At 53.9% G+C, this 24,213-nt stretch overlaps 9 protein-coding genes across 9 annotated transcripts; 4 read left to right on the forward strand and 5 right to left on the reverse strand.

Annotated features, from left to right (window-relative positions):
- Nucleotides 1-139: 139 nt before the first annotated feature.
- CORC01_09380 (cytochrome P450) lies at nt 140-2,221 on the reverse strand (the record flags this gene model as incomplete). The annotated part of the gene is made up of 3 exons (XM_022621009.1): nt 140-1,871; nt 1,940-2,036; nt 2,098-2,221. 3 exons carry the CDS (start codon nt 2,219-2,221, stop codon nt 140-142), a joined length of 1,953 nt encoding a protein of 650 aa, XP_022472531.1.
- A 2,245-nt stretch (nt 2,222-4,466) lies between these two features.
- Nucleotides 4,467-4,859, forward strand: CORC01_09381 (uncharacterized protein; the record flags this gene model as incomplete). The annotated part of the gene is made up of 1 exon (XM_022621010.1): nt 4,467-4,859. One exon carries the CDS (start codon nt 4,467-4,469, stop codon nt 4,857-4,859), a length of 393 nt encoding a protein of 130 aa, XP_022472532.1.
- A 278-nt stretch (nt 4,860-5,137) lies between these two features.
- On the reverse strand, nt 5,138-7,804 carry CORC01_09382 (neutral/alkaline non-lysosomal ceramidase; the record flags this gene model as incomplete). The annotated part of the gene is made up of 3 exons (XM_022621011.1): nt 5,138-5,723; nt 5,774-7,685; nt 7,780-7,804. The coding sequence occupies 3 exons, from the start codon at nt 7,802-7,804 to the stop codon at nt 5,138-5,140; spliced, it is 2,523 nt and encodes an 840-aa protein (XP_022472533.1).
- Nucleotides 7,805-8,155: 351 nt separating this feature from the next.
- Nucleotides 8,156-9,976, reverse strand: CORC01_09383 (uncharacterized protein; the record flags this gene model as incomplete). Its single annotated transcript, XM_022621012.1, has 5 exons — nt 8,156-8,341; nt 8,427-8,819; nt 8,873-9,179; nt 9,290-9,528; nt 9,647-9,976. 5 exons carry the CDS (start codon nt 9,974-9,976, stop codon nt 8,156-8,158), a joined length of 1,455 nt encoding a protein of 484 aa, XP_022472534.1.
- A 2,032-nt stretch (nt 9,977-12,008) lies between these two features.
- CORC01_09384 (oxalate decarboxylase) lies at nt 12,009-13,465 on the forward strand (the record flags this gene model as incomplete). The annotated part of the gene is made up of 5 exons (XM_022621013.1): nt 12,009-12,150; nt 12,207-12,540; nt 12,594-12,689; nt 12,748-13,218; nt 13,276-13,465. The coding sequence occupies 5 exons, from the start codon at nt 12,009-12,011 to the stop codon at nt 13,463-13,465; spliced, it is 1,233 nt and encodes a 410-aa protein (XP_022472535.1).
- Nucleotides 13,466-16,670: 3,205 nt separating this feature from the next.
- On the forward strand, nt 16,671-17,251 carry CORC01_09385 (uncharacterized protein; the record flags this gene model as incomplete). Its single annotated transcript, XM_022621014.1, has 2 exons — nt 16,671-16,706; nt 16,841-17,251. The coding sequence occupies 2 exons, from the start codon at nt 16,671-16,673 to the stop codon at nt 17,249-17,251; spliced, it is 447 nt and encodes a 148-aa protein (XP_022472536.1).
- An 820-nt stretch (nt 17,252-18,071) lies between these two features.
- On the reverse strand, nt 18,072-19,133 carry CORC01_09386 (uncharacterized protein; the record flags this gene model as incomplete). Its single annotated transcript, XM_022621015.1, has 1 exon — nt 18,072-19,133. One exon carries the CDS (start codon nt 19,131-19,133, stop codon nt 18,072-18,074), a length of 1,062 nt encoding a protein of 353 aa, XP_022472537.1.
- Nucleotides 19,134-19,675: 542 nt separating this feature from the next.
- On the forward strand, nt 19,676-20,944 carry CORC01_09387 (uncharacterized protein; the record flags this gene model as incomplete). The annotated part of the gene is made up of 2 exons (XM_022621016.1): nt 19,676-19,911; nt 19,990-20,944. The coding sequence occupies 2 exons, from the start codon at nt 19,676-19,678 to the stop codon at nt 20,942-20,944; spliced, it is 1,191 nt and encodes a 396-aa protein (XP_022472538.1).
- Nucleotides 20,945-22,013: 1,069 nt separating this feature from the next.
- Nucleotides 22,014-23,689, reverse strand: CORC01_09388 (isocitrate dehydrogenase; the record flags this gene model as incomplete). The annotated part of the gene is made up of 2 exons (XM_022621017.1): nt 22,014-22,975; nt 23,293-23,689. The coding sequence occupies 2 exons, from the start codon at nt 23,687-23,689 to the stop codon at nt 22,014-22,016; spliced, it is 1,359 nt and encodes a 452-aa protein (XP_022472539.1).
- Between the last annotated feature and the right edge of the window lie 524 nt (nt 23,690-24,213).

Below are 24,213 nucleotides of genomic sequence, written 5' to 3' on the forward strand. Positions count from 1 at the left end.
GCAAATCTAACTCCAATCCAACTATCTGCCTTGTACCCTGCCGGATATTCCCTTATGTCCATCTCAAAGCAAGCACTTTACAGTTTGGAAGACAGTTTCCACCAGCCAGGCCCCACCAGCTAGCTCCTGATGACTTATTCTAAGCAGGATCAACAAAGTTGAGAAACCTTTCTTCCCCCCTAGGCACGATCCGAATAGGAACGGTCATCCCCTGCGGCAACTTCAGCGTCAACATGGTCGACGCCTTCTTGACAGTCTCCCGGCACTTGTCCTGCGCTTTCTTATACAGCTTCCGCCTCTCCTCGAGGCTCATCGCCTCGACCTCGGCGTCCGAAGCCCACTCATCCACCGCCAGCTCGAGACTGTGCCGCTGAAACACAACGGAGAGCGCAGCAATGATCTCGACCTGCGCGATACGCCGCCCCAGACACGACCGGGGCCCATCCGAGAAGGGCACGTAAGACCCCCGCACCGGCCGGAACATCTTCTCGCTCGTGTCTGACCCCCTGTACCCGCCGTAGTCCTCCTCCACGTCGCCGCCGCTCTTGACGTCGGCTGCCGCCTTCAAGCTGGCCCGGTACCACCGCTCCGGCGCGTAGTCGTCCAGATCGTGGTCCGCGCCCGTCATCTTGCTCGGCTTCGACGGCCAGTTGCGCGGGTTGCGGTGCGCCGCCACGCCCACGATGGAGATGTCTGCGCCTTTCGGCAAGACGTACTTCTCGCCGTCCAGCGTGATGATGCCGTCGCCCTCCGGGCTGACCTTTTTTGGTATCTCCACGACCGCCGGCGTCATCCGGAGCGTCTCGTTCATGCAGGCGCCCAGCATGGAGGCCAGCATCGGGCTGACTGTGCTCTCGTAGTTCCACGTGCTGGGATCGCTGTCGCCAAAAATGCCGTCGATATCCTTCTGAAGCAGCCGCTGCACAGCCGGGTTACAGGCGATCTCGATCAGCCCAAAGTGCATCGCGTTCGCCGTCGTCTCGTGTCCCGCGACTAACATGATGAAGGCGTTGCCCGAGATTTCCGATTTAGATAGCTGAGGTATCTTGGACTCCTTCCCCTTGGACTGCATTGCGCTGATGCCGCCGTTGGCGTCCGCTCCATTCCCGTATTTTGACTTCACAAGCTGGCCCATGAGGTCCATACCGGCGTCGCCGTCGCCGTGGTCGCCGTTCTGCAGATCCTCAATCTTGTCTTGCATTAGCTCGTCAATGTACTGCACGTAATTGTCGTGCGAGTCGATGGCCTGTTTGGTGTACTTGAAGGGTAGGAGCTTTAGAATCTTGTGCGGCACCAGCAGCAAAACCAAGATATGCTCCAACATCTCGGCGATGGCGTCGGCAAAGCTCATCGTGTGGCCCGGAGCCGCCTCCAGCGAGCTGTACTTCGTTAGCTTCGGGTCCGCTCCCTCGGGTAGCGACTGGCCCGGCCAGAGCAGACGCATTCCGAACCCCACGTAGCCGATAATATTGAGGGCGAGGCGCATCGTATCGTGATCCAGCGTCTGAATGGTCTCCTTGCTCTTCTCCCCGGCCGGCCCCAGCCACTTGCGCGTCATACTCTGCGCCTGCTTGATCGACTCGGCAAAGACGAGCGAGGCGTTCTTCTCGTTAAAGGTCGCAGAGGTGACCTTGCGGTGCATGCGCCAGACAGCGCCCTCGGTGGTCAGGACATTGTCGCCAAACTGCTTCAGAATGGCGTACGTCTCGACCAGCTTGGGGAACTTTTCGCGCTGTTGCGTGATCTGATGGATGGCTTCGGCGCTGTCGGTCAGGATGAGGATCTGGAACGGCGATACGATCATGAATGTCTCGCCGATGCGTGCAAAGGGTTTGTGAAGCAGGTTGTAGGACCAGTTTGGTATGAGGAGTCTATTCACAAGGTGATGGGATCAGCAGGAGCGCGTGCGATGAACGGAGTAGTCCAGTAAGGTACTAACTCGAGCCAGTTTTCCCACCAAGATTTAGGGAACGACTTGATGATGGGTATCCAGAACTTGTGGGTTAGCTGCCACATTATTGAGAATGGTGACGCAGCTTCGCTCGCAGCGTTAGTTCTTGGCCTGACGCAAAGATATTTGCCTTCTTGGACACCTACGGGTGACGATATATGGCAAGCCGACTTTCTTTGCCTCTGCTATGTTCCGCTGCAGGCCGGAAACGTAGGTATATACGCCGTAGGCGACTACAGCTCCGACGAGCACAAAGACTGAAGATACCATGATGATGCCGAGTGCTCTGAGAGCATCGACTTGGCGAGAGGTTGCCCGGGGGTCGACGACAACACAAGAATATCCCGAGTCTGATCACAATAATTTATCGCCAGCGGGGTCGATGAGGTTAGCAGGAGGAGGTGTCCGAGACCAGTGGAGTACTTGGTTGGTTTGGTACTTTATCTCGACCTTGAATGTCAAAGCCGGGGAGGCATCCGATGCTCGCACAGCAGACAATTGGTGCAATATTTCGGAGGAAATTTAGAGGTCTTTCAGGATCTAGAAGAGCAAAAGGATGGCCAAGGACGCAATGTCACAGACCTGTCATGGAAGAAACAAAAGAAGAACCGGAAACGTCTATGGGTCGGGGTGGGCAATGGCTATGTGGGAAGCGCTATATAGGGGTCGAAGCTCTGGTTTCGGGTCTCGCGTCTCCGAAACTAGCAAAACCCCCTACCCCATCTTCATGGTGAGTTGAGAGATAGCGTAGCTTTTCTAGCTTGAAAGACCCTTGTTAAACTAGTATTTTCTTATTTCCTCACGAAAGCCATTTTGCAATGAATGGCATGTGATTCATTAGGAGGGAAATGCAGGTAATGTTTGTGACTGAGAAGAGAGTGGGCTATCCAGCGAAAGGTGCAGCTACCCAAGACATTCTGCAAGGTAACGACGAATAGGGCGGGAAAGAAGAGCTTGGTCATGCCCATTTCGCGTTCGTGGCGCAAGCAAACGGGCGGCAGACTCCCCCGCCCTATTGAGGTCAAACTTTCCCGTCGAGTTTGCCTTGCAATAGAAAAGGAGGCGTCATCGTCAATGAGGATATCTCTTAGCAAAAGCCAAATGACAATGGAGAAGGCTTACTTACATTCATCCGGGTCGTAACACACCACACCACACAACACCACACAACACCACCCACTCAAAGCTCAAGGTACCTTAGCTGCACCGAGACACAGGGGCCTTGTTGGTTTCCAGTGGGGCGGGTCCAGCTCCGAAGGAGGGATCGCGCCCTCCCGGGTGTGCTGCATGCCGCTATTGGCGGCAGCATCTCACCGACCCCCGGCCGGCCGAGTTGTCCCCTGCAGGAGCATTGCGGCAGGAGTTTGGCCCCCTGCAGAATCAGGGCTGCCTGCCGACAGGGGCAATCTGATAACAGGTAACGTATGGCTAGGTACAGTTCGGACAACATTCCAGACGGGAAGAGGAGTAAACTTGTACCTCTGTATAGATTTGCTGCCTGCGGCGGCCGAGCTCCGAAATCCTTCTAGTACGGATAGATGTGTTCGTTTGAGCAAGAGACACGACGTGGGAGAACCGGACCACCACAGAACCAAGACATGCACGGCGACGCAGAGGACCAGGGTTTTGCTGATGTCGCGAATCGAGAGGAATCAATTCTGTGAGGGAATCTTGAGGTTTTTGGGGACTTCTGCCATAAATGCCTCGATTCACGCGAATATCCGCGGAACCTGCGAAATCTTTATCTTGGGTTGCCTGTACAGCCTCGTATGTATTTAGCCCGGCCACGGCAAGCAATGTCTCCGTAATGCTTCAACGCTGGGTTGTGCTGGTCAAAAACTTCGTAGAACAGTAACAGAAGCCTGTCAACTCAAGGTACATGACAGAGTCTTCAAACTGTAATTGAATATGCCGCCCCATCGACTTACCCCATCATGAATCAGTTGGACTACTCCGTATGTCAACCGAGAGCCATCAACCGCACGCTTCCAGGTTCACCGGGAAAAGGAATGAACAAAAAAGAAAAGTTCTACGAGAGGCGGAGATCAATCTTTCGGGCTTTCCTCATGGTTTGCACATCATCATCATCAGAGAGGGTGAACGAGACCCCCAGGTCAAAAAACATCGACGTTACCGGACAAGTTCGGTGACGATTTATATTGCGATGTTCTCGGGTCTCAAGTTTATCACACGGGAAGACAAAAGCTTTTTCTGCTCAGCAACTCCTTAATCATTGTGTCCTTTTCGGTCTAGGAAGCGATTCGTCAGGGTTTTCATGTCAAATATAGTACATAGAATGGTGTAGTGGACCAACGAACATGTTCATATAAAAGGCCGTCGGCCTTTACTCCCGCTTACTGTGATCTGGCTATTCCGCTCACCCACTCTTTTCCCGCTTAGAGCTATATCTCTAGATCTCTCGCACGGGAATACCTCGAGTCCCTGCGCTAGACCCTCCGAACAAGCAACAGCATCCCCCCTCTAGCTGATCGACGCCGAAAGAAAGAAGGAAAAAATGCGTGTCACAACAACCATCACCGCCGCCCTCCTCTGCGCAAGCGCACCCGTCGCCCTAGCCTGCTCCGAGGGCTTTTCCTCGAACCGCAACCTCACCGCCGAAGATTTTGCCTGGCTCTTTGCCGACTACAGTGTAGAAGACGTGTACTCCTGTGGCAGCAGGTGCGCCCGCGCATGTATCGCCCCGGGCGAGACGTTCGGCGCCTGCATGGGCTGCGCCAGGTGGAAGCGTAACGCGCAAGGGGAAATGGACCTCCCGCCCTGCAGCAAGCCCGTCACCAGTGGGGAGGGTACGACGAACGACGGCCAGTACGAGTGTCACGGGTACGGTGCCGAGTTCTGGAACTGCGTCACGCCGTGCCCTCCTGGGTATGCGCAAATTCAAACGTGAACCACTTGCTGATGGTCACGTACCAAATAGCTCAAGCGTGTAGTCCGTATCGAATGATCTTAAACCATTCAAGGCCTTTTCGATTCTTCAAGATCAAGCCTTGACCTTCTTGTGTGCTTTCCATAGCCTCGCTGTTAACCTAGAAATTTTCATATAGTGGCAAAGATCCTTCTCACCTTCAATCGAGAGTGACCCGGCTTCGTCCAATTCTCTTTCCAGTTGACAAGCTAGTCCTCCTACTCACGACTCGAGACAGACTTCAATGACCAAAATGTGACTCAGTGCAATTTGAACTGCCCACTAACTCCTTCGAAGCTCGTAATCTTGCCGCCCAACGATTTGGAATCCCCGTAGTAACGGAAGCGGTACGTCCCCGGCTTTGCGTCGTTCTCCGTCTCCCATACAATCTCGACCTCGCTCGTGGCGAGTATGTCACTCGTCCGCTTCCAGTGGAAGATCAGGCTCCAATCGTCATCGTTCCGCACGGTGTCCCATCTCTTGATGGCCCCCTTGTCGATGGTCAATCTCTCGACAGCTGCGTACGTCTGCTCCAGTCGCAAGTTGTTCCGCGGATTGGCTCCGACAAAAGTGGCGCGCACGACATCGCCAATCGCGTACTTGCCTTCAACGTCGGTCTTGACGTCACCAAAACTACGGAAGACGGGTGTGCCATCTCGTACCACGCCAGTGATGAAGCTCAGAGAACGGTTGGTATTGTCAGGTGGATAAGGTCCTCCAGCATGAGAAGGGGGTCCTTTGGTGAACGACGCTCCCAGGGTTGGAAGATAATTGAGCGTTCGGTTGATGTAAGCATCCAGCGTATAAGGGCCGTACAAGGTGGATGCTCCCTCGTATCGTTGTATTCTATCAGAATTAGCGCAGAGCTTCATTAATTGCCGTGGCTGAGAGGTTACCCGTATTCCTGTTGCGTCGTAATGTAATGCGTGTAACTGTTTGCTGGTCCTCCAATTACCACGACCGGCTTCGCATCAGTCTCTTCAGCAAATAAGGACTCAGCCTGATGTTTGACTGCATCTTTCCATCGCCGTCCCGCCATTGTGGAAGCCTCACCGGGGCTGACAATTATAATCAGCTGGCCGACTCGGAAAGTTTGGATATCTACAATGTTGGGAGTCCATTGATATGGGTTGAACACTTCGCCAACATCAAGGAGAATAGGTTTGGGAGAATGGCAAGCTACTTGGTCTTCCGTAGGTGCCTTCAACAGACCACCAACAACCTTCCACAGAGGATTCGTGTTAGTTGAGTTCGAGTCGTGCTGGGTGAAGTCGAATGCCCCAGGACCATCAGACGTTCCCGCTGCGAATGAGTAGCCCAACGCCGCAGGGCAGGTTCTCACTTCCGTTCCGTTGGGTAAGTCGAAGTGGAACTCTGACATATTGTGGAAGGTATGGAACGATTTTACCCACGAGCCGCGAACTCGCTGAGATTTGGACCCCATGTCGTCGAATAGCCCCTTGGCAGCAATGTACTGTCTCTTGCCGATCTCGAAGCAGGACGAGGCTCCGTTGTTTTTCTCCCTGAATAACGGGCCTCTGGCGTGGCACTTCTGGCTTTTGCCGTCGCTGCAAGTGCTCGTCTTGAAGTCGCAGGGCTCACCGGTATCCTCGCAGAAAGCGCCTAGCACATTGGGGCTGACATCTCCCACGTTGGCCTGGGAGAACCCAGCAACGAATCCCTTGGTCGCATCAGACGATTTTCGCACACTTCTCTCAAATAGCCACGCTGCTACGCCCTTGTTGTCTCCCGAAATGAGAGTATTGTTGCCGAGCATGGATGTACCGTGGGTGGGAAACCATGTCAACGCACCGATGCTCTTGCCGTCTGACGCTCTCTGGAACTTCAGCAGCGTCAAGTCTTTCTCAACAGACCCGTCGTTCTCGGCGCTGACGTTGTATTTGGCACGCTCTTCTTCCGGGTTCGCCATGTAAGCATACAGGCTGCGGTTTATGTTCGCACCAGTGACCTTGGTTGAGCCGACACTGATATGCCCTGGCTCTAGGCTGTCATGCGCACGACGGATCGCCAACAAGGTGCCATCGACAATAGCTCTGTAACTCTGCTGGTCGAAACCCTTGCTCGTGATTTGTGGCAACAGATAATTGAGCCAGGCGCCCGGTCCAGAGTGTGAATGTGTCCCGGTCAATGCCAAATTGTGGTGCCCATACATGGAGTAATCGAAGCCAAGCTCAGCAAGCCCGTGAAGAATGCCAAAGCGAACAGCTGTGTCACCCGATTGTGTGTCTAGTACAACGTAGATGAACCTGTCGTCGGGTCGTTCGACGCTGCCGACGATGAAAGCTCGGGCATACAGTCTCTGTCGAAGGCCGGTACCGAGCTGTTTGGGGTCTGCATAGCCCATCATGTTGATTTCCACAACCGGGCCGGTAATGTCGGCTCGGCCAGCACCGATAAGATACAAGTCATTGTCAGCATCAATGTCGGGGATATTAAAGGTTCCGGTGAACCATCTGCCTGTGCCGATTAAACTGCCTCCCGGGGTGTAAAGTCCGTAAACAACCAGAAACGATAGAATGAAGCCGATTAAGCAAATTAGAGCTCTCCGGGAGCTTGGTGGAGAAGCTGTGTGAGACGCGGCCGGCAAAGCGGGGCTCTTCTCGGCACTCCGTTCTACAGGCATATCGTCTAAGCCTCGAGGAATTGGGGTATCAAAGAAACATGGATGTAGTGAAGTGTAGAAGAGAAGGTGAAGATGGATCACGGGATAAAATAAGGTGTTAGCGTCAGCCCGCCACGACCAGTGCAGCGCTAGGAAGTTGCGACACGGAACGCCCGGCCGGACCTCTGTAAGGGAGGGGCGGACGAATGACGCATGCTGCTTAAATTGTTAGTGCAGGACTAATCTCCGAATATAACCTTAATTACTCCGATGACTAACTCTGTATCGGCTTAATAAACTTCATTCTTAGATCCTGCTCAGGGATCTTTGGATTGCATGGCCCAGCTTCTAAAGCTTCATCACCTTCGAGCAAAGTTACATTTTGCTTTCGACCATGCAGCTTTCTACATCTGTGGGTGCCAATCATTGCTCAGCGCCACTCCATACGTAATTTCGGAGGTACAGTCCAGGGTCTCGTGCGCATTGAATTAAAATAAGCATAAACAAGTTACAAAGAACGTCCATATTCCAAGAGAAAAAAAGAAGGGCATTTGAGTTTCCGTTGGGTTCATTTCTCCTCCAAATCACCATGTTAGTCCCGGTCGAGCACCAGAGTCGCAGCCCAACAAGAGCCGATTTGCAGCAAGGCAGGGGCCTAGTAGTATTTGGGGTTCTTGGGATCTGTCAGGTCGAAAATGACAGACGAGTGAGGTCGAGCGCCGCCACGGTCGCGTGTGAAGATGCTTTCAAAGTCAATTGATCTGTTGAAGCTGAGGCTTCCGTCAGGAAGGATGTCGAGCCAATGACCCTTGTAATCTCCCGGCGTGTTGACAATGGAAATCTACCGCAAAAAGTACGTCAGTAGAGTATCTCAACACAAGCTTGTCCCCTCTCGAAAACACAAGGACGAGTAGGGAGGAACTAACGTCACCGCCCTGCACAAAGTATCCAGTGACAAGCAGATTCTTCTTGTCAGGGCTGATCTTGACGTAGTGAGGTCCAATGATTGGCTGCGTCTCGTTGGGGTCATCCAGCCTCTTGACATTGCCCAGGTCTGAAATGTCGAGCGCTGCAACGTGGTTGCCCAGAGTGATGGTGAAGTACGCAAACTTGCCGTCATCGGTAATGTCCGAGTAGATGGCCAGCGAATCTTTGGCTTTGGAACCTAGGTCAAAGAGCAGCTCAGCCACGCCTTGCTTCCCAGACGAGTCACGGCGGAATGGGTAGATGATCCAGACTTGGCCAGGGCCGACAGCGGTGGCAATAGCGGCACTCTCAGGGTTACCAGGGATAAATTTGACATCTTGAATACCAAGGCCCTAGAAATAATTAGCTCGAAATACTCTGCGTTGGCGTGGATAGAGACACGTACCCCGGGGATCGTAATGGTCGAGATGATTGTTCTGTCGGACAAGTTCCACAGACGGAGGGTGCTTGCTTTCTGAATTCCCAACGTCGGCTTCAGGATGGTAATGGGCACGACGAAGTCCGAAGTCAGGATGATACCCTTGTTGAAATCCACAGCCAGACCATGGGGACTAAATTGCTCGCCAAGAATGTTGAGAGTTCCAGCCACATCTTCTGGCCATTCGTGGATGATGTCGCCTTCAGCGTTGGTCTCGACCAGACGGCCGGGCGAGGTGCCAACGGCACTGCCCATATACGTGATGAAAAATCCACTAGTCGCGCCAGAGCGTCAGTATTTGCCACACTATCAAAACATATGAACGGGACGATCTAATCCGCACGGGGGCAAAATTGACATGAGATAGAATGTACGAGGTCTTACCCTCCTGGCTTGGCGCGTATCTCGTCGACAATGGAACTCAGCAGAGCTCGATTAGACTTCTTGAACTTTGGCGCATATGGGTTAGATACATCAAAGTAGAAGGCCGTGTCCTGGGTCTTGAGCAGAGACAGGAGGCCGCCACCAATGAGTGTCTTTCCGTCGAGGGAGCTACCCAAGTGGTGAGGAGAGTTTCCGCTCGTAGGCACATCGGTGAGATAGATGATCTGGCCGAAAGTGTCCTATTTTACGAATTTAGTTAAAATCATTGCTCCATATTCTGACTTTGAGGGACGGGCAAAGATAAAAAGGCATCTTAGGGAAACCAGGATGAGGAAAGCAAGACAAAGAATAACTCACATCGTCCAAACTGGCGGTGACCAAGAAGTCCTTGTGAATGTTGTCGCCAGCTCCAGTCCAGAAGTAGCCAATCTTTTTAGGTTTGATGTTGGCGCCGGTGAAAGGAGGGCTGGCGAGAGGAGGCGTGGGAATCTGAAGAATGGGGAGAGGAGGAGCGTTGGAGGCAAGAGGTTCCGTGACTCCGGGAATAGATGGAATCAGAGGAGGCAGGCTGATACCGAGAGGACTCCTCTTGTTGGCGGGAGTATGGTCATTGCCGTTGACCGGTCCTGCTACCACTGGAGAGAGCAGGAGGCTCGCGAGAGCTGCGAGAGAGATCTTTGAAAGCATCTTGAGATAGCTGAGCTGCCGGAAAATGATTGATTGAAACCCAGATACTGTGATGGCTTGAGGATGTTTCCAAAATTTAACAACACGGGCCCTGATCCTTCCTTCTTATACTTCATCATGAGCTGTATTATATGCCGTCTCGCAGATTTCCAGGTCTATCTTCAAATCGTGGCCTCCCTAGATAATCACATCATGAAGCCAATAAAGCTCATCATCTACACCGAGGCGGAAGACTGAGTATCTTGCAAACAAGGGCGATGTTGAAGATGCACTGATGAGATCTTTCTCAGAGTCAGGCAGCTCAGGAGATGCTTGGGCATGTCTTTGCCAAGACGTCGGGACTCACACATTGCCTATCACAATCCAAAGATCCATAGCCTCTAGCCTTTCATGTCCACGGGAATTCTCTAAGAAGGAAGACTACAATGTCGCGATCTTCTCGAGTTCGGCAATTCGGGCATCCGGTGGCCTCGAGGTGTAGACGGCAACACTTGGCGATGTCTTGACTCTGCGTCAAGGATTCCTAGTGCGGTCCAGGGCCTCGGTGATGGAAAGTAATTAAGCATAACGACTGTGAAGAAGTTGATCGACGTCAATGGCGGCCACAACAATGCTCATGTGAGATGAAGAAACGCAGATCATCTCTCAACTGGACGACACATGTGTGTGTCCTTTGTTGGATTGACAGGGACGGAATGTGCTAGCCTCAGACCTGCGTCGATAGTACTGAATGGCATCATGGGTAACGAATAAGACTTCAATTACATGTAAGGATCTGAGGCGGATAAATGCAGTCCGATGTGAGATCTCAGTGAGGCTGACAGTCAAGGGACGTTGAGGTATGCAACTGAGGCGTCTCTGGCTTTACCATGGTGTCTCTGGCTTAATCAAAACTTTACTTCTCTAGCTTTTCAGAGACAAACATGACATGGAAAGAATGGTGATGATCTTAGACATATTTGGCAGAACCCTGATGAAGTAGCGTATTCGTGCTTGACTAGCATGGGGGTTGGTTTGAAAGGTTGTTCTTACTCAGGCGCAGCTGGCCTCAAAATGCGGAACAAGATGAACTAGCCGCCATTCTCAGAGACCTTAGAACTGAACGATGTGTACAATAACCCTCATTATCGTTGTCTTCGCTTCTTATGTTGACACGGTCTCTCTATCTTGATTGAATCATCAAGAAAGTCTGCAAGGGTAGCGGATGCGAAGCTCTGAGAACCAATTGGTCTTGGTGGCATGCGGTCGAAAAAAGAAGCACGGCTTACAATGGTTCTTTTTGTCATGGACTTTCCAGACGAGTCTGCCTCGGACAGCTTGTCGACTCTAGCCATGGATCACAGCCTTGTTCCAGTCTTGGAACGCAACATCTAAGCCCGTGTGATGGAGAAATTTACCACCAACACGCAGGTGAAATTTAAACTCACATCTGCGTCAAGACAAGCATAAAATTTACCGTAGTTCATCGCATCAAAGTAAGCTTCAATCAGTCTAGTGAGAAGCCGTCGATAGCGATCAGCGCCTAAGCAGCCTTTCCCCAACGCCTTCCCACGATGTCGTTATTTTCGGACATATGTCGAATGCCCGGGGTCTAGCCTAGCGGTATGCCCGATTCCAAGACACCAGCGGCCGATCACTTAGCCAATATCCCAACCAGTCTCTCTGGACTCACCTACACACTCTCGACCTTGAACAATATGCCGGCAAAACTCAGATTGGAGTTAGGAAGTCAATAGTGTCGACCGGAAAGTAAGGATGCCGCTGGATGGTTAATGTCGTCATCACTACGCATTGCTTTTGCAGCCGCAACCTCAACGCCAAGGTCACTCGTTGCGTTGAACGTGATAGCAGAGAAAATTCCGCCATCGAGCCGGAGGAGATCATGTGTTGACTGCGAAATTTCCAATGGTATTACGGCGCTCGTGCGCGTTTATAAAGGTTGTTTGCACAACATCTTCCCCCTTGCCTAGGTTTGTTTTACCCCTCACATTCTGAATTCCCATCACAAGTCTGCTCTTCGTTGCCTGCACCTATGAGACTGCTTCAGACCTCCGTTGTAGGACTCATCGGCCTTGTTGCCGTCACGAGTGCCTCGCCTCATGTTGTGAAGAGAGATGCCCAGTTCACCGTTGGACAGCCCATCGACGCCAACGGCAAAGGGGGCCCGATCCTGGGTAAGTGACTCGCTCACTGCTTACTTTGCCAACGACACACTGACGAGACTACACAGGTGGCACCAACAACGCAATCGACAGGGAGAACCCAGACAACCTTGGTCGGCAGTCTACTGACAACGGCGTGGTGCCGAACTTGAAATGGAGATTCTCCGACTCCAAAACCCGCATCTTCAACGGAGGCTGGGTGCGCGAGCAGGTCATTCAGGACTTGCCTCAAAGCCACGACATCGCAGCTGCCCAGCAGCATATGAAGCGTGGCGCGGTGAGAGAGCTGCATTGGCACCGGGTTGCGGAATGGGGGTTTGTGTACTCTGGCTCAATCATCATCGGGGCTGTCGGTGAAGACGGACGAAGCCAGGTTGAGCAACTCAACTATGGCGATATATGGTAAGACCTAACTCGAGGGCTCACAGACCGTTTCATTCTAATCTCTATTCCAGGTACTTTCCCAAGGGCGCTGCTCACTATGTCCAAGGAGTCGCCGAAGAATCCGAGTTTCTTCTAGCCTTCGACGAAGCTGACTTTGATAAAATTGGGTGAGTACCGCGTCTATTATCTGACCTTTATACAAGGAAGGAGGTGGCTGACATTCAGGAGAACCACTTTCAACATTGTCGACTGGCTAGCACACACTCCGAGAGACATCTTGGCCAGGAACTTTGGCGTTGATCGTTCCGTCTTTGACAAGCTACCCGCCTCTAACCCGTACATCTTCAACGGAACGGTGGCAACTACGAACGTAACAGTTCCTCCGGGGCAGTACCTATCCGGCAACAGTTCGTTCGTGTACCGCACCTTTGAGCACCCGCCCGAGAAGGTTCCTGGAAACGGCGGCGAGTTCAGGAAGATTGACTCTACCAACTTTCCTGTCGCGAAGACGATTGCTGCCACCTTCGTTACGCTGAAGCCGGGCGGGCTGAGGGAGCTCCATTGGCACCCCAACGCGGAGGAATGGCTGTACTTTCACAAGGGCAAAGGAAAGGCTACCGTGTTCATCGGAAGCGCCGCGGCGAGGACGTTCGATCTAGAGGCGGGAGACACGGCGGCTTTCCCGGACAATAGCGGGTGAGTATATGCCTGTCTTGAGGATATACGAGATGTTGTTGCTAACCCGCTGTCTAGACACTACATCGAGAACACCTCCGATACAGAAGACTTGGTCTGGATCGAGCTGTACAAGTCTGACAGAGTTGTGGACATTTCTTTGACCCAGTGGCTTGCTCTCACGCCGCCTGAAGTGGTCGCGCAGACCCTGAAGGTTCCGCTCGAGTTTGTCCAGCAATTGAAGCAGGAGAAGCAAATTCTCATCTAGTATGTATGGCGTCTGCGCGTGAAGGGACCGGGATGTCATCACCCGTTCCGACTAGGGTTTTCTCAAATAGTGTGAGATTGATACGCTTTCTATAATACTTTCTTCATCTGTCCGACTTTGTAGCCAAATCAGCACAAGGGAGGACGAGATATGGGCGAATAGAGACGAGAACATTCGAAGAGGACGGCAAAGGCGACGAGAGAAGCCCGCCATAATTACAGAGGAATCAGACAACGCGTGGGATTCAAAGGAACTAGAGCGAACAAGAGTTTGTTGGACGTGTTCATTGGTCAGGAAGCTGGCATTCGAAGCGTCATTCTTCCATACACCTAATTAGTCACATTGTAATTATGTATTGCCTCAAATTGTAGATTGACTGTAGCAACTCGATTGCTCTTAATCTCAGCACTCAAGGGTTCAAGTGGTGAGCAACCATCTCGAGGTCACGATGGCAACTAGCGACTCATGCTTTCCACTTAAACATGCAAACCAACAAAGCCTGATAAGCGGGGAAAGAGGAGACGTAGGGAACGGAGTGAGTGCTTCGAGTGCTTCGACGCCAAAGTCCGAAAGCATCTCCAACTCGATCATGTCCCCAATTAAGAGTACATAGTAGACGAGACGGGAACGGAAAATTCGGTAGGATGGCAGCACGCATATGCAGGCAACCCCGGCGGACCAGAGCCGGAAACTCTATCAGGGGCTAGCAGCCCACCTGTCAAACGAATCATTGTGCGTTTGCGCGGTGCGGGCAACAGTGCGAAAGGTTGATGGCTATCAATCCAACCGTGCTAGAACCCAATCACGCGGGATCGTATGATGAGGATAGATTGTGCGGCGGTGGATGGAGCCATGGGCGAAAGGAGGGTTGCAGAAAGCATCCTATTGACCGCTCACGAGCTCTCCGGCTGCCGTCGCAGCCAACTCTCCTGGGTCCTTCCGTCGTATCATGAGCTGCCTCGGCGAGCGCGGCGGAGCTGGACGGCCATTTTCGATTCTAGAGACATGATGGTGTGAAGAAGAATAAGAAACGCTGGGATGATAGGCCAAGCCACCCCTCGTTCGGTCTGGTCAGTAGATAGACGGCAGTTGTTCCGAAGCAATCACGAATTGGCCCAGAGTTGACACCACGTCGGGGGCGGAATGCGGGGAGGCACACGTCTATAGACAGTGGCATCTATCCAGACACGTGCAAGACAGCATCGAACTTTTTACTCCACAGACGAAATAGTCCGTTAACGAGTTCTGATGGGGATCTCTGATGTAGTTCCTTATTCTCCTTTACTGGTATGGCAGGGATGACAGCTTTACGTCATTCCGATCCCTCTCAGTGCCATATCAGCTACGGGGGATCATCCCCTCCATTGACTAGGTGTCGCACCTAGGACTACCGTCTGCCAGCCAAAAGGCTGGTAAGGTATCGAGATGAAGTATCGAGATGAAGAGTTGGAGCTCGCAATGACGGGCAAAGTTTAGGAGCTTGGATCCGGTCTGTTGATAGTCACATAGTGCCAACCGGATATGCGAGCCGCGGGTCGGCCGCAGGTACCACAGACGGCAGATAAGAGCCAACGAAGGCCGAGCATTGACACAGGCCGATCTCATGGTCGTGCTCTCAATCAAGACCCTGAAGGATCGCCAGGGAACTAGGGAACTGATGACTGATCAGGGCCACCAGCCTGTTGTTTCTTGGAATCCTGTGCCTCTGCGGAGACTGACGAGAGCTGGTCCAAGAATTGCGTCGCATCCTCTGTGTGGCAGTGCTTGAACATGTTCGACACAGCATGACAGAATGGCAGGATGAAGGCCGCAGAGGAACAGCTCATCCCTTCCGCAAGGGGTCGGAGCTGAGAGGTCAAGTGAATAGCTGGAGGGTTTCCGGTAGGACGGCACGCTGTGTCATCGGCAACGGTTACGCAGCCCGTAGTGGAGTCGCGTTGCTGGTACCGGGATACTGCATTGGTCGGGAAGAAGAGCAAACGGATAATTGGGCTGCTAATGAACATCTATTAGTGGGCCACGGGTAGAAAGGGCATGTTAGGGGTTGTGAGAGAGGGAGACGGATCGTGACAAAGTAAAGCCTCTCAGGCTCGAGAGTCTGCTGTGGTTGTCAGGTAAGAAGGGACTGCGAGCAACACGTCAAGTACCTGAAGTTGCAAGGTGAGCCATGTCTCCTCGCGGAAGCAGCCACTAGGAGGCACATCTGCTGGCAACTAGGGACCTCTCCATCTCGCGGCTGTTCCATGCAGAGACGTCGCTGCCCCCGTTGTTTGTGTGTCATCGCGACCTGGCCGGAGTTGGGGCCATGGGGGCCAATGGAGCCAGACGTGCTGGAGCCTGGTACAACAAGGCATTGCGCTGCAGATCGAGGCTAATTACGCAGCGAATCGTCTCTAAGCTGGGGCGCAGGAATGGGTAGCCCAGCAATAACACAGACTGCCAACATTCATGCAGCCTCTCTGAATGGGCAGTCCGTCGAAGGGATGGACACCTTCTGCAGAATCTGGGCCTGGTCCTCGACATGGACCCTTCTTTTGTCTCCTTCTCTTTCTGGCTATTATTCTTCAGTTTTCCCTTATGCTTTGCGCTTCTTGCGTGTGTGCACGAAAACCAGACGAAACCGAGAATTTCCCGGCGCGCATATATAGACAAGTTGATCGTAATGGTCATAGTCCACCACCATCCCTCGAACCCAATTGCCCTTACCCTGACCTGTCAATTTGTCGTATCCGCTCCAGCTCACTTGTGTGCCTCTGTCCGTGTTTCTGCTATTGGTTGGCGGAAGACATCCATCTCCCGAGGTTCGAACTACGCAACAGTTGTCTTGAACAAGAATTATCTGCTGTGCGTACTGGCATCTATCCCACATAGAGCGGTACTCCTCTGAGCAGGTGGTACCGAGTACGTACTTTCTCGCTCTGGCATTGGGCGGGCCTGACTTCACTGTCAAGCTCCCCCTCTCCCCAAAAAAGAAAGGGGCCCCGCAGAAAACCGCACCCGCTGCTTGACAACCTACCTTACCTGCACCTCCAACTCTGGTCACATTCGCACTTGCATCCCACTCTGTCTACCTTACCTCCAACCGGCCTCCTCCTCGATTTCTTTCTTCCACGGAACGGTTGTTTTTTTTTCGTCTTGCTCATATCGCGTGTCTCTACCGAACCGATTCAAAACAAACACACCAAGTGCAAAACCATCCAGCAAGATGAACCCCCTCCAGAAGAACAAGGTCGACGTCTCGGTACGTTAAAACCAGCCACTCGCTACCCAATGCCCCACCTTGAGAGTGAAGCCCGTGATGGCATCACGGCTTCCCTGGCAATCCAACTCTTATCGCAGTATTTGACGGATCTGTTACTGATTCTCCCGTTATAGTCCCTTTCTCCCGAGGAACAGCGCCTATTCCGCCTTTACGGCAAGCTTCCCTCTCGCTCCGACCACTTCGCCAAGCACTTGAAGGACCGCAAGTACTTCGATTCGGGAGACTACGCCATGTCCAAGGCGGGCAAGGGTGACAGCGTCGATACTGGCGCCATCGGATCCCAGCACCCTGTTCCCGAGAACATCCCCCACCTTTCGAGCCCCGTCAACAACTCCTCGTCCTCCCTCAACGGCAACAAACACCACGGCAGCATCGCCAGCGGTGCCCACGCCGGCAGCCCTGTTAAGGAGGCGAGCTTTCTCAATAGGGAGACTAGCGCTGAAGAGGCCGAGCACAAGGACCAGGAAAACACCTCTCCAGTCGATGGAGCTGCAAAGACAGAGGCTATCCCCATTCGAAGATGAGGGCCCCGCAGGTCATTTCCGTCTATACTCTCTCTCTTGTCCCAAGGTTCGTAAGGGTGTTGTTGAGACTCCTCGGCGGCAAATTGGATGTTTCACGGGGCCGGATTTCTACTACGATGTTATGATGCTGTGTTGATGTTTTCACGGGTCTCCTAGGCGTTAGAATGGGGTGGGAACCAAGCACAAATGGTTGTTGAATGGAATGAGACTCTTGTCTCTCGTGTACTCTGTTGTGGAAGGACTTGCGGACTACGACACTCTCAAGGTCGCGCCACTAGATATCCTTTCCGCGATGTACGGCACTACTACGAAGACCTAGGCTTTCCCGTACATGGTTTTTTTTATAGGACTGAAGGAGGACGAAGAAAGAAGAACGCCAGGCATATGATGGCAACCAAATCGAGACTGCCTTCGTCTTAATTCGCCCACACAAATGGCAGCACTTGCGTATTCCGATCAACTCCTCCAGTCAGCCCAGGAGAGGTTCGAGTGCGCTGGTACGTTTCTTGGATGTGACTCCCCTGGTCAAAGTGGCTTTTGTAGACGCTCGCGTGCTATACATCCTACTACCCTTTCATATCAAACTTCGTCTGCAGTCTGGCGAGCCTCTTCTACCTACTGGGCGGCTTGAGAATCGGCAGTTGCTCCAATCTGAGCAAGGGTTGGTTCAGAAAAGCTTTGAAGCACTCAAATTCAACACGGATAGATGTGATGGGAAGCAAACATATTGATAAGCAATAAGACATTTCTTTTGGTGCCATACGCCGTTCCGTATCCCTGTACCCTTCCTTCCAGCGAACAATCTCTAGGTGAGCCCTTTTCACAGATCCAAACCCTTGATCGCCATATCCTTGGCGCCTTCGAAACTCTTGTTTCCTCCAATGAAGCCCGCAGCATGGACAAAGACGCAGCCGGTGATGCCAGAAATGCCGTCCAGCTCCGCGTCTCTGAATCCGCGCCAGGCCTCGGGCAAAGGCTTGCGGCTCTCGAAAGAGTCCTTGGTGACAGGCACCGCCTGCACACGCCACTTGGCATCGGGGGTAGGCTTCTCGGGGTACAGGACGTACACCACCGAGGGGTTGCCTCCCTCGAGCGAGTAGAGGTGGTCCTTCCAGGGGGCGCTCTGGCCCTCGAGGACGAGCACGCGGCCCTGGGGGTCGTACTGGGTGCGCTTCTCGAAGGCGGCCTGCACGACGGCGCGAGCGGGCAGCCAGGCCTTGGTGTAGTAGTCAAGGTCGGCGTCGAACTCCTCGCCGATGCGGCGGCTGGCCTTGACGAAACGCTCGTCCTCGAGCTTCTGGGCCTCGACGGGGTCAGAGGGCACGGGGTCGTTCCAGTTGGGGTTCAGGCGGCCGACAACGGAGCCGAGGGTGAAGGCACCCTCGCTGAAGCGCTTCTCGAGACCGGCGGCGGCGACGGCCTTGGGGTCGTAGACGGAGATGCCGTTGTCGTGAGCGTCCAAGGCCTCGACGAAGCTCTCGTACAGCTTGTTCCACAGCAGCTCGACTTGAGCGCTATCTTCGGCGACGGGCGTCTCCGCACCCTCGCTGAGCTTCTGGGCGATAATGGCCTTGCCAAAGTGCATAAAGACCAGGCCAGCGCTCGACAGCTTGGTGTTCTTGCCGGGGAAGGTGGTGGCGAAGCCGCGCTGGTGGTGGTCGTAGCGCTTTTTGCCGTCATCGTACTCGCCGCCAACGTCGACGACGGTGTGGCAGGTCTCCAGGAGCTTGGGGTCGCGGGTGCGGATCAGCTGGGAGTCGTGGTAGGTGGGCAGCTTGCGCAGCATGTGCACGGCGAGGGCCTCATCGGCGTGGAAGTGGCCATTGTGGGTGCCGATGGTGACGGGCGACATCTTGAGTCTCTTTGCTGCGTTCTCGGCCATTCGTAAAGGTTTGAACAGACGGAACATGCAATTGAGGGACGCGAACGAATAATTATGAGGTGTGAAATAAAAACCGTTTGTGGGAACTGCAGTTCAATGATTTTCAATAACTCTCTCTCTCACTGGTGAAGGAAGAACTGGAGAGTTTGAGATGTGATAGTTACACCCCACTCGACTTGTCAAGACCCACACCCTATCCTCTTGGGGCAGGTCGCTTATCTGGACTCCCAGCGTGGATCTATTCCTGACGCTTTTCCCAAGCTCTCACTGGAGAGCAGTGGCCAGGAACGTGCATCGCAGCCTCGTCGTGTCGCCCTGTATCCGCGCGCCCGCCCGTGGAAACTCCATATTCGACCAACAGTCAGCTGTAAATGTCATCAATAACAACCCCCAATCTGTCCCATCGCCAATGGTAGGTGCCATTTACCATCCGCCATCGACCGTCACTAGCCTCATTCTTCAACCGATCGATACAATCTTCGAGTTACGACTAATTGCTTCCCTCAACGACTAACGAAAACTCTCCCGCGTCGTCCGCGCCCATGCCATCCGCGATGAGCGACGCCAACGGTACCGTCGCGACCCGCGACGTCAAGGCCGAAGGTCAAGAAACAGAGGATGAGGAAAATGGAGAGGGCAAGGCGACATACAAGTCATGGAAGAAGAAGTACCGCAAGATGCGCATCACTTTCGATCAGAAGATGCACGACTGCGAGGAATTGCACCGTCAAGAGTCCCAGGCGCTTGCCACTGCGAAGCGCATCGCCATCGAGAACGAGTGAGTCTTCTCTGGAATTCATCCATGGTTACGTTCCTCATAGGTTGCTGCTGCATAGTTGCTAATTCTCAGCGCCAGCCGTATACTTGATCTGCTGCTAGACATGAACACCTCGGCCCAGCTGCCCTTCGACAAGCGCTTCGATATCTCACAGGACCCGCTCGAAGATACCTCCTTTCCACCCCTTGATGTCGACAAGTCTGGAAAGAAGCCTGATGAACCTACCAAGTCATTGAATCTCCTCCTGAAGGAGGTCCCACACTATACCTACTCCCAGGCAAAGGAGCAGGATCCCACCGTCGTGGCCGACATGGAACCTTTCTCCGGCGAGCCTCACCCTCCTTCGTTTCTGACGGCCGACGACATTGACGACTACATCCACGACGTCGACAGACGCATTGATCCCGATAATCTCCTTCCGACGCTGGCCCCTGTCGCCCGCAGCAACGCTCCTCTCCCGGAGACCAACCCGCACGCCCTTTCCCAAACCATCGCAATGAAGAATCCCACGAGCGTCTACAACTGGCTACGTAAGCACGCGCCAAAGACCTTCCTACAGGATGCCGAGAACGCCGCCCCGGCCGGAGATGAAGAGGCTGCCGAGGCGCCGCCGACGGATGGTCGGAGACGGCGTGGCGGAGGCGCATCGAGGGGGGAGACTCGGGGCGGTCGCGGATCGCGAGGTGGTAAGCGGGCTTCGCTCGCAGCCGTCCGAGCCGAGAAGGCAGCACAGCGAGCCGCGGAGAAGGCAGCCGCCGCCGCCGAAAGGGCCGCGGCTCTGCGCCGCGACGCGGACAGCTACGACCACAGCATGGAAGAGGCAGACTCGGACGGCCCCAGCTTTGCGACGCCGGCCACGGGTCGCGGCAAGAGAAAGCGCGCCGGCCGGGATGACGACGACGGATACCGGCCCCGGGGCTCGAGCAGCAGGCCGACCAAGAAGAAGCGTAAGAGCGAGAGCGCTGATGTTGGCACCCCGACCGTGTCTAAGAGGGGTCGTAAAAGCGAGCTTTCTCGTGACAGAGACGACTAGAAGCTGCGTCGACGCGCGTGAATTGCTACCGGGTACGCGTTGATCGAAGGGCTTGGCTATCTGATTCTCGTTAAAGGAAGTCAATCGATACACTGCAGCCTTTCTTCGCACGAGCAATCTGGCTAGAATGCTCGACATCACGAACGGCATGAGACAGATTTCTCTACAGGCTGTATTGAGGCCGGCCGCCTTGGATGGGCAGCTAAGGATCTCATACCAGCACAGAAAACCTTTTCTTTTTCCTAGACTTGTACACTACATCATGCATCGATGGATTCTCTTTTTTCCCGTTAACCTTGTGTTCTTCCAACGCCCATCTGGCGTGGGCTTACGAGCGTGCTTGCGGGGGTCAAAACAGAGAGAGGGAGGGGCGGGGGAAGAGTCAGAGAGGGATAGCCGAGCGCTGAGCTCAAGGAATGGCGTAACGGAGATTCTTGACCGGATCCAAATTGGGATGGCAAAATTAGGGACTAGCAATGCCACATTTTCCTTTCTTTCTTCCTTCACATGCTACTAGAGAACCTCCTGAGGGAAGGTACTCGCTCTCCCCTGATGATCAAATCACTGAGCTTACTGGGAGACTCGTCTCTTTTTCTTTTTTACTTTTCATGCATTGTGAATTTCGACTGTTGGTATTTACCACCAACTAGAGCCGCGTCACTATGTACAGGCAGTCCAAACTTCCTATCCCTATGTCCATCCCTCTTGTGACGTTTTTTCTGTTTTCTCGCTGGGAAATATGCTGAGACCAGATGATATCAAGTAACTGAAAAAGAAATCGGAAAGAACAGAGAACCAACGGAAAATACAGATGGATGCCTCATCATGCTTCTGATACAGGTTGGTTACAGAAGCCCTTTTCTCCCTCCTCTCCGAACGCGAGAAGAGGAACTTCGCAGATCGTTCCGCCTCCTTTCTTACGTCTCGAGAGTGGAGTCTATCCCTTTAGGAAGCCGACTTTCGGCATTCGCCTCTCCATTTACAGAATGTAGCGTTTTTCAAAAGTCTACAAGGGTGTTGTTCAAAAAAACAACGGCGGGCCGCATATCGTTTTCTTCTTCTTCTGACTTTACAACTTCTCCTTGAGAATGTTCTTCATGCGGCGCTCGACGGCGTTGAGGTACTCGTTGGTGGTGACATAGTCGGAACGGGCGGTCTTGCCGCAGGCGAGAGCCAGGTCCTTGGTCATGATGCCGTCAACGTCGACGGTGTCGATGCAGGCCTTTTCGAGGGACTCGGCGAAGGCAATGACCTCGGGGGTCTCGTCGAGCTTGCCGCGCTGGATGAGGCCGCGGGTCCAGGCGAAGATGGAGGCGATGGGGTTGGTGGAGGTCTCGTTGCCCTTTTGGTGCTCGCGGTAGTGGCGGGTGACGGTGCCGTGGGCGGCCTCGGACTCAAAGGTCTTGCCGTCCGGGGTGATGAGGACCGAGGTCATGAGGCCGAGGGAGCCGAAGCCCTGGGCGACGATGTCGGACTGGACGTCGCCATCGTAGTTCTTGAGTGCCATGATGTAGCCGCCGGAGGACTTGACCATCTGGGCGACCATGTCGTCAATGAGGCGGTGCTCGTACCAAATGCCTGCGGCCTCGAACTCGGCCTTGTACTTGCCGTCGTAGAGCTCCTGGAAGATGTCCTTGAAGCGGCCGTCGTACTTCTTGAGGATGGTGTTCTTGGTGCTCATGTACAGGGGCAGCTTCTTGGTAAGGGCGAGTTTGAAGGAGGCGTGGGCGAAGCCGGTGATGGACTCGTCCGTGTTGTACTGGGTCTGGGCGACGCCGCCGCCGTTCTTGAACTTATAGACCTCGATCTCCTGGGGCTCCCCACCCTCGGGGGTGTAGACCATCTTGAGGGTGCCCGGGCCGGGGAGCACGGCGTCCTTGGCGCGGTACTGGTCGCCAAAGGCGTGGCGGCCAATGATGATGGGCTTCTTCCAGCCGGGCACCAGGCGCGGGACGCGGGGGATGACGATGGGTTCGCGGAAGACGGTTCCGCCGAGGTGGTTGCGAATGGTGCCGTTGGGGGACAGCCACACTGTCGGAAGGGAAAAAGAGCCATTGAGTTAGTCCATTTTCTTTCATCTGCTAGGCAGGGTTGCTGTGGGAGGGTGCCATTGAGGAGAGGAACTTGAGATGCAGTGACGGATCCTATGCATGCGCCGGCGCCGCATCCCCGGGGATGCGGGGGTGCGGGGAGCGGGACCATGAGACAAGTCTCTCGCGGCGGAAGCTACAAACACGGGTGACTTGCCAAGTCCAAGAGCCGATAGAAGACTCTAGAGCGGGCACGGAGCGGTACCGGAAGGAGGGGGGGTGGGACAGAAAATCAATATAAGATGGCACATCACTTACTCTGCTTGAGCTTGAACTCCTCGACACGCTGCTCATCGGGGGTGATAGTGGCGCACTTGACACCGACCGAGTACTTCTTGATAGCCTCGGCGGCGTCGAGGGTGACCTTGTCGTTGGTCTCGTCGCGGTAGGGCAGGCCGAGGTCGTAATACTTAAGGTCGATATCGAGGTAGGGGTGGATGAACTTGTCCTTGATGGTCTGCCAGATGATGCGGGTCATCTCGTCGCCGTCGAGCTCGACGACGGGGTTCTTGACCTTGATCTTGGCGGCAGCGGCCATGGTGCGGGCAAAGTTGAACGAGGCCGAGGAGGAGAAGGGGGCGGAAGACTGGGGGACGACGAAGGAGGGCCGGAGGGCAAAGGTCGCGGGGCGGCGGAGGAAGCGGGCTGCGTTCATGATGGGCGGTTGTGAGGCGACGGCTCGCGGCAGGATAGAGATATGAAGGTTTCTTTTCGGCTTTTCGGTCGGGAGAGTGGCGGCCGGGGGGGCGGGGGTTTCTTGGGCCGCGGTTACTTGGACCCGGGTCTTATGATCCGGTAATGAGCGTCGGGTGGTGGCGGCAGCGGCAGCGGCAGCAGCAGCAGAACCAGATGCAACGGCAAGATGACTGGCTTGCTGCAGGCTGTCAAGAGTGCAGAATGTACGAGCGGATGAGGCGCTTGACAGCTAAGCTACGAACAAGGTGCTGACGATCGCGAAGCTACGAGGTGGCACTAAGGATGCTGTTGGTTGGAGAAGTAGGAGGAGTATGAGGAAACGTTTGCTTGCAAAGGTAGACAGACAGCAAAGCCGGATGGGAAGAATGATGGGGGAGGGAAAGAGGTGAGATGGCCGGTTGCAATTGAGACTTTGTCAAAGCAAGCAGGCAGGAAAAAGCAGTAGAAAAACGTAGCAGCAGAGGGAGCGGGATGGCAGCCGAG

Source organism: Colletotrichum orchidophilum (genome assembly GCF_001831195.1).
Source record: "Colletotrichum orchidophilum strain IMI 309357 chromosome Unknown Scaffold_84.1, whole genome shotgun sequence".
Taxonomy (NCBI): Eukaryota; Fungi; Ascomycota; class Sordariomycetes; order Glomerellales; family Glomerellaceae; genus Colletotrichum; species Colletotrichum orchidophilum.